At 45.1% G+C, this 9,084-nt stretch overlaps 1 protein-coding gene across 1 annotated transcript; it reads left to right on the top strand.

Annotated features, from left to right (window-relative positions):
- The first annotated feature begins 2,353 nt into the window (after positions 1 to 2,353).
- Positions 2,354 to 3,811, top strand: LOC120908540. The gene has a single exon (XM_040319675.1). The coding sequence runs from the start codon at positions 2,354 to 2,356 to the stop codon at positions 3,809 to 3,811; it is 1,458 nt and encodes a 485-aa protein (XP_040175609.1).
- Positions 3,812 to 9,084: the final 5,273 nt, after the last annotated feature.

Raw genomic sequence — 9,084 nt, 5'->3', positions numbered from 1 at the left:
CAACCTTGATTTGAAAGGAGTCGATTGCCGAATCGATTGATAAGGTGGGATTGCTATCAGAATTAAGGAATGACCAGTCAGTATTGGCAAAAGCGTCAATCATTTTTGGGAAATCAGCTTTTCTAAAATCGAGATGTCTCAGGCTGTTCGATCCAGTGACTTCCGTAGCAGCCTGGGTTGTTGATGGAAGTGTAATATTGACCAGCAAGCTCGGATGATATCGGTCTTCCTCAGTTAAATAATCTATGGAACGGAAAATTCTCATACCATTCTCAATTATACGCGGGCTCACGAATATAAGATCAAGTAAAGACCCATGATTGTTTACATTATTATTGACCTGAGATAGTCCCACAAAGCTGAGAGTATCAAGCAGTTGGGAGCAGGCTGGGGATACACGGGATCTCGGAATGTTGACATGTAAAGAACCGTAAGTGTCACATAGCCAAGAAAGGCCTGGTTGATTGAAGTCTCCCAACACGATCGAGTCTTGTGGATATTTCTCAGAAATTTCCATAAGTGATGAACAGTAAGCAGCAACATATTCGGTATTATTACTAAGAATCGGTGGAACGTAAACGGTACCGATTATTACGAATGAAGTGCCAACACGCATGCGGATCCAGATACTTTCGGTTGATGAGCTCGCAACAGTGATTACTGAGGGACGATGCATGGTTTTAGCCGCAATCAGTACCCCTCCCCCTCGGGTTTTCTGGCTATTTGAGGAGTTACGGTCCATTCGGAAAACATCATATCGGTCATCGAAGAGTGCAGACGAGGCAATGTCATCCTTGAGCCAGGTTTCTGTGATCGCGATGATATCAAAAGAACAGCTTGAAGATGCACTGAAGAAACTCGAGAGTTTTCTCCGTAGACCTCGGGTGTTTTGGTAATACACGGAAAGCTCAGATTTGCAAGAATAATTTTGTCGAAAAATAGTGGAGGCAAACCCTGCTGGATTGACATTAGCGCCACGTATTTGTGTGAGTGTTGGATCAGCATTGTTTTGATCGTTCTGCTCATGATTTGTTACGGATTCGTGATCATTTGTGTGAAAGCTTATTTTGCTATTGGTAAGAACATGAGCGCATTCATTCGTTGATGGAGGAGCAATATTCAGGTGAGAGCAATCACTTTTAATCATAGGTGAGCCGGATTCCGTGTTCTTGTGTTCAAGTGCCGTCCTCGTTTGATAAATATGCGTGTGTGTGCGTGACGTTAGAGATTAGTGCAGGATTCGGTGGAGCAGAATGTGCACGCACACAAGCACTGTTGACGCCGTCAACCGTCAATTTAGATGCAAAAGCCTCCTTGCACGGGTCACGCGATAGATGGCGCTGTCGGTCGCTTCGAAATTAATCGGTTTATCGAAAACCGACCAGCGACGGCACGAGCCGAAGCCCTTAGGGGGAATGACCGGAGCAGCAGGATGACGGGCAGATTCCTTCGCGCACCCGAGCATACGCACGTGATTTTTTAGCGCCACCTTGCGAAATAGTAATAAATTATACCATTCAAAATTCGGCTAAAAAACGTTTAATTGATCTCTGGGTAGAAAGAATCGGTTGCATCGCAACATTCTAAAAAGGTCTTGCTGCAAGAGATATGGAGAAGTGGAGCCGGATGGGATGAACCCATCCCAACAGATCTTCAAGGAAAGTGGGTGGAATGGATCAGCTGCCTCCCTCACCTAGAAGCGATTAGAATCCCGCGGTGTTACCGACTTTCGCTACCACTGGAGAAGTGTAAACTGCAGCTGCACGTCTTTGTAGACGCTGGGAAGGACGGATTAACTGCCGTGGCCTACTTTCGCTACTATCGGGATAGCGACGCAGAGATAACTCTCGTGGGAGCCAAGACCCGCGTAGCGCCGTTAAAGTATCTATCAGTGCCTCGCCTCGAACTACAAGCCGCTGTACTGGGTACAAAACTTGCGAAAAGTATAGCCGATGCCCATCGAGAGAAGATTTCGGAACGGTTCTTCTGGACCGACTCGAAGGATGTTATCCTTTGGATCAATTCGGACCATAGAAAATACAGTACGTTCGTGGCACATCGAACTGGCGCAATACTAGAAGCTACAGATCCCCACGAATGGCGCTGGGTGCCCACGAAATACAACGTCGCGGATGAAGGGACCAAATGGTCAAAACTTGGCCACCATCTCACAAGCAGCGACTGGTTTACAGGACCATCCTTTCTTAGCCAACCAGAGTCGGAATGGCCTAAACTGACCATGAGCGAGCGAACAACAAACGAGGAGATTCGAAAAACTGTTTGCAATCATGTCGTCAAGGTGCCGGTGTTCGAAGCGGAACGATTTTCGCGATGGCTTAAACTAAAAAACGCTATGGGATACGTGTGGCGTTTCATCAACAACTGCAAGGTGCCCAAAAGTCAAAAGGATGGACGATCGTTCGGTCCCCTAAGCATCGCAGAACTGCAGCAGACGGAGAGAAGTATATTGCGAGAGGTGCAACAGATGGTATATCCGGAAGAATACCGCATCCTTCATAAAGCCAGAGACAACGCCGAGCCCACACTTTTCGTTCATCGCTCTAGTCCGCTGCGCAAAAGAAGCCCCTACATGGATCGAGATGGTGTCCTTAGGGTCAAAGGTAGAATCGACGCGTGCTCATTCATTAGCGAAGATACAAAACGTCCGGTGATCCTGCCCAAAGCTAATGTCGTCACGGACCTGATCATCGATTTCTACCACCGAAAATATCGACACGCGAACCACCTTGTCCTAATAAATGAAGTTCGCCAACGGTACGATATTCCCGCACTAAGAGCAGCGTGTGGTCGAGTGCGGGCTAGGTGCCAGCTATGCCGAATAAAAAAGGCGAAACCGAATGTACCGATGATGGGAGAACTACCGGAATGCCGCTTGTCGCCCTGCACTCGACCCTTCACCTTTACCGGAGTGGACTATTTTGGACCGTTCACGGTAGTAAACGGTAGGAAAACGGAGAAAAGATGGGGAGTTCTCTTTACCTGTCTGGTGGTGCGGGCGATACACATTGAAGTCGCGCATACACTGTCCACTAGTTCCTGCATCCTCGCCCTCCGCAACTTCATAGCTCGCCGAGGAACACCAAACGAGATAGTATCTGACCGGGGTACCAACTTCGTCGGCGCCAATCGGGAACTCCAGGAAGGGCTAAAAGATATAAACATGAGTAAGATCGTCGAGGAGCTGAACCTCACCAGCGTAAAGTGGACCTTCAATCCGCCAGGAGCACCGCATTTTGGAGGTGCCTGGGAGCGGCTCGTACAATCGGTGAAGAAAACATTGGCAAACATTCAGTTTACCAAACATCCATCAGATGCGGTGTTCAACAGTTGGTTGATGGAAGTTGAATTTATCATCAATTCTCGTCCTCTTACAGATGTTCCGGTTGATCGTGAAGAGGACTCCCCACTTACGCCAAACCACTTCCTTCTCGGATCCTCGTGCGGGGCCAAGCCGATAACCAGCTACGATGTGTCGGCCGAGTCTATAAAAAACACCTGGAAGACGTCACAGGTGTACGCCGATATCTTCTGGCGAAAGTGGGTGTCGTGCTACCTGCCCACTCTTACCAAGCGGACCAAGTGGTTTGACACCGTGAAACCTATTACGGTGGGCGACGTGGTGCTAATCGTTGACGAAACACTCCCGCGCGGATGCTGGCCAAAGGGACGCGTAGTTCGAGCCATCGTATCGAGAGACGGCGCGGTCAGACGAGTACACGTGCAAACGGCATCCGGAAAAATAATCGAAAGGCCGGCTGTCAAGATAGCAGTAATTGACGTATCCGCATGAAAGTGTTTGCAATGTTTACAAACACTGGGGGCCAGTGTTGACGCCGTCAACCGTCAATTTAGATGCAAAAGCCTCCTTGCACGGGTCACGCGATAGATGGCGCTGTCGGTCGCTTCGAAATTAATCGGTTTATCGAAAACCGACCAGCGACGGCACGAGCCGAAGCCCTTAGGGGGAATGACCGGAGCAGCAGGATGACGGGCAGATTCCTTCGCGCACCCGAGCATACGCACGTGATTTTTTAGCGCCACCTTGCGAAATAGTAATAAATTATACCATTCAAAATTCGGCTAAAAAACGTTTAATTGATCTCTGGGTAGAAAGAATCGGTTGCATCGCAACAAGCACTAATTAGTTCGTTTGCGGTGTGGGTGAGGCTCGTGGAGTGTGTGCCGACAGGATTGTTCGGTTCGGCGATTGCGGTGATCGCGTATTTTGTGTCGCAGAAAAGGTTGTAGGGGATGAAAGTCCCATAGGTGGGTGTAGACGAAAATTTGCAGTTGGTTGTTGCAATCGGTAATCAACAAATTCACGCACCGATAGACCAATTGGCCAGGTGTCCGGGGAGAGTGCACATTTTCTTATAGAAGCAGGCACTAACACTTTGAATGATAGGAATGAGAGTGTTGCTGTGTTTGTGCCCCGGCGTACAAGGCAATATGCTGTGACGTCTTCGATGGATAAAGCTTGCTTGACCATTTGAACAATTTGATCAGTGGTGGTGTCCGGAGAAAGTCGGGAAATGTACAAAGCACATTTCTGCACCGAAGGTTGAGCAGGAACTATTTTGATCGCGAATGATGCGGTGTCTTTTTTGTGCCAGTGATTGTGGGTGGTGGGCGAATCTTACGGTTGGGTTCATCGATAGGCTGTGTAGTTTTGTATTGACAATTATTGTTTAGGTTGTTGATGGAAGTAGCACGAAATGTAAACATTGAACGGTTGTCGTTTATGACATCAGAAAACAATCGTTTCGATGGATTTGTGCGGCGAATTTTTGCGGGTGGGTGACTACTTCGTGGCGTATTATGATCGAGCTGAGTCATACGTGCGAATCCAGTTCTAATCTCGTTTGTTAATGGTTCGATCACGGATTTAATGCTCTCAGCAACTGTTGTTAAAGCCGTTTGGAAACCAGATTGAATGGCTGCGTTCTTAATAAATTTGGTGCGCGGATTCAATAAAACGTTGTTACAGCCACTGCAGCACCAGTGAATTTGTTTGTATTCAGAGATGCGCTGGAGTAAGTCTGCGGGTATAGAAGAGCAGCGCCGATGGAATGGAGAGTTGCATAAGCAACAGCTAATGAAAGCTTCCGTGATTTCCGTGGTGCAAGAGTTGCAGATGTTTGCCATTATTAGGGAACGATGTATCTTGGCTATGATGACAGCAATGTTGATTGTAGCGATGACGGCAGGGATGCGCGAAAGCGCGACCAGGTTGGAAAGCGAATTAGCACGAGATTATCGAGAGTTGGCACGGTTGAACTTTATTCCAATATCGCGATGATGTTTATGGATGTAATGGTATTCCCAAAAACTAAAACTTATATGATGAATAGCGTGAATTTTTGCCAAAAACACGGAGCGCTATATGAATGCGACTATTACGTCAAACGTCAAACGTCAAACGTTTTAATGTTATTTGATCTTTTCCTAGGTCTATTATAGCATCTGTTACGAACAGAGTTGAGCGGCACTGACAGTGTAGGATGGCTAGAGCTATGCCATAGGATTGAGAGATCGGAAGCGTGAAATATTAGCGAAGGATAATCGGCCAAAACGATAGAAAAAGGTTTGATGGAAACGGAATGGCGGTAAACGGAAAGATTATAAATAGGAGCGAATACTATACGAACGTTCTTTTCGGATCGAATCTCTGGGTAAATAGATTTTAATTTTGGCGCTCGCCTCAAGCTGCCTAAAATAAGTCTACGGCTTGCAGAAGTTTGAACGACATCCCAAAGCAGTTATAACAGCATCCAAAGCTTTCATCATGCTGTTGCCAATTATACCATAAAAAAAATTATGAAAATGGTAAAGTAAAAAACGATCTTCAAAATCAATTTTAGGATGGAAAAAATGTATATCAATGGCATATGTGGGAACAAATTTACTGTTTGCACTACTAATTTGGCCTATAGAAAATTTGTACGGCTTGCTGTGTTCGTATGAATGTGCTAATTTTGGATCTATTAAATTAATATTAGCACCTGTATCTATTAAGAATGGAAAAGTTCCAATGGTAGTTTTGAGTTTAATAAACGGAAGACAGGGAACTACCAACTCATCTCCCACTCTAAAAAATGGTTCTGATGATTTCTACTTGATCCCTCTTGCGAATCATGGTCGTGCTGTAAATTTATATTTTGATTGTTTTCTGTAATATCATATTCATCAGTGAACTGGTCCCTGATTTGTTCTTGTAAATGGTAGTCATTGCTATCCATTTGATGAGCTTGCAATGGGTGAGCTTGTCTCTTTACCCATGCTTCCTAACTTGATGCAGGTCTTGGTCTTTTTTCCCCATACGAGGGTCTATTTCCATAATTAATATTTCTTGAATTTATTGGGAGGCATATTGGTGATTCGGAACGTAATGTGGAGCTGGATGGTATCGTGGAGCTGGACGTGGAGGTGGAGGGGCTGTTCTGGGAGGGGGTGTTGGTTGGTACACAATTTTTCTAGGTGCTACCCTGGAGAGTTGCGTTTCGTACCCTAGATCTTTTGGCTTAGGAGTATTAGAGGAATTTTGATTACCATACTGATTCTTATAAGGTGCTGATCGAATGTCCATATTAAAGTAATCAAGGCAAAATTGATATGCTTTGCTAAGGGTCTTCGGGTCAGCAGTTTTTAACAGTGTAGATAACGGTTTTTCAAGACCTCTAATAAACGAGTCCAAAGCTTTCTCCCTAGAATAATTTATATGAACGTTCGCGTGGAGGGAATATTTGCTATCCGTTTGAACTTGTGCTATCATAGCGGTTAGTAATTCATTAACTCTGCTATAATATCCGGGAAGGCTTTCATAATAACCCTTTTTTATACACGTTAATTCATAGTCTAGGGTCTTCACGTCACGCTTATCTTTTTAATATAGCATCAGTGTTGATTTTATCTGATGCCAAGCGCATGTTACATTATTTGCGTTTAGTACGTCGGAAGCTTCTCCGCGGACTTTTCTTCTGATTGTTCGTTCAACCAAATGGAACTGCAACGAATCGTCCGGAAGATCCCTATACATGATAAAAACATCTTCTACATCCGAGATCCAATTCATCAGTTCGTTTGGGTTTCCGTCAAAAATTGGAACGTCCCTCAAAAAGTCAGGGGTTTTCCCCATCTCTACAAAAGATCGTAGAACAATTTCGGAGTTGGGATTGGTCATTTTTGTTTTTTTTTTAGCTTCCACTTTACTTTACACTGTCACAATTATAATTCACCGATCACTAATTAAACCGAGGCTTTGTATTGTTCACCAAAATATGCTTATTTCGGAGTATGGTGTCAAGGGAGCGTCTTCTTCGCGATCAACCGGAACATCAGTCAATGGGCGTGAATTTATGATATACTCAACTTCAATCAACCAACTGTTGAGTACGGCATCGGTCGGATACTTAGTGAACTGAATGTTCGTTAACGTACTTTTTATCGACCGAACAAGTCGCTCCCATGCTCCTCCGAAATGCGGAGCCGCTGGAGGGTTAAACGTCCACTTGGTGCTGGTAAGGCTAATCCCATCGACGATCTTATCAAAATCAATTTCTTTTAGGGCTTCCTGAAGTTCGCGGCTCGCGCCTACAAAATTGGTTCCTCTATCGGATATGATTTCATTGGGTACGCCCCGGCGAGCTATAAAATTTCGCAGTGCTAATATACAAGAGCTTGTTGATAATGTATGGGCCACTTCAATGTGCACTGCGCGTATCGTTAAACAGGTAAATAATACCCCCCATCTTTTTTCGCTTTTACGTCCATTTACCACGGTGAATGGGCCAAAATAGTCTATGCCGGTATGCGTAAACGGCCGGGCAAAGGGTGTGAGGCGACATTCGGGTAGATTTCCCATCATCGGTTCTCTGGGTCTAGCATCTTTTATACGGCAAAACTGACACCCGTTTCTTACTCGATGACACGTTGCTCTCAACGCGGGTATATCGTAGATTTGACGTACTTCATTCATTATAGTGAGGTGGTTCATATGGCGGTACTTTCTATGATATCGATCGACGATCAAGTCGGTAATGTAGTTGCCTTTAGGAAGGATGATAGGGCGTTTCGTCTCCTCGCTGATAAAGGCGCAAGCGTCAATTCTACCTCTCACTCTCAAAATTCCTTGTTGATCCATGTAAGGGCTTCTTTTGTACAATTTACTCGCGGGGGATAAGCGAGGCCTAATATCGGGGTGGTCTCTGCAGTGTAGAAGTATTTTATATTCGTCGTGGAAAGCTTGTTGCTGTACTTCGCGTATTTTGCTTAACTCGGACAGTTGCAGCTCTCCCATAGTTAGTGCTCCCACTTCGCGTCTTGCTTTATCTGCCTTCGATATTCTGCAATTGTTGATGAAACGCCAAACGTATCCAACCGAGTGTTGTAACCTTAACCATCTTGAAAAACGATCTAGTTTAAAAACAGGTTCTCGTACTATATGAGCGCATATTGTTTTTCGTAGCTCTTCATTTGTCGCTAGACCGTCTACAGTTTCTTTTGGCCATTCTGATTCTGGTCGACTTAGGAATTGGGGTCCACTGAACCACTCGCTGGTCGTGAGATGTCGGCTTAACTTCGACCATTTGGTACCCTCGTCGGCGACGTTGCTTTTGGTAGAAATCCAGTACCATTCATTTACCTCTGTGTTTTCTAATATCTCACCAATCCTGTGTGCTACGAATGTACTGTACCTTCGATGATCGGAATTGATCCATAAAATTACATCTTTAGAGTCGCACCAAAAGAAACGCTTTACGACTTTTTCACGGTGTGCATTGGTTATACTCTTAGCCAGTCTAGTACCTAAGACGGCTGCTTGAAGCTCGAGTCGTGGGACTGACAAGTACTTCAAAGGTGCCAAACGGGTTTTCCCGCCGATGAGTGCTATCTCGACATCCTCCTCGTTTGAAATTCGAAAGTAGGCCACAGCGGCAAAACCATCTTTTCCAGCGTCTACAAATACATGAAGCTGAAGTTTAGAGGTCTCTAGTGATAATGACTTTCGGTAGCATCGAGGAATGGTTATTGTTTCTAGATGCGGGAGACATAATAGCCATTCAT

Source organism: Anopheles arabiensis, chromosome 2 (genome assembly GCF_016920715.1).
Source record: "Anopheles arabiensis isolate DONGOLA chromosome 2, AaraD3, whole genome shotgun sequence".
Lineage (NCBI taxonomy): Eukaryota > Metazoa > Arthropoda > Insecta > Diptera > Culicidae > Anopheles > Anopheles arabiensis.
Note: the sequence above shows the minus strand (reverse complement) of the source record. Positions and strands in the feature narration are given on the sequence as shown.

Coding starts and splice junctions, on each gene's coding strand:
- LOC120908540 (XM_040319675.1), top strand. CDS start 2,354: ATGGGATACGTGTGGCGTTTCATCAACAACTGCAAGGTGCCCAAAAGT.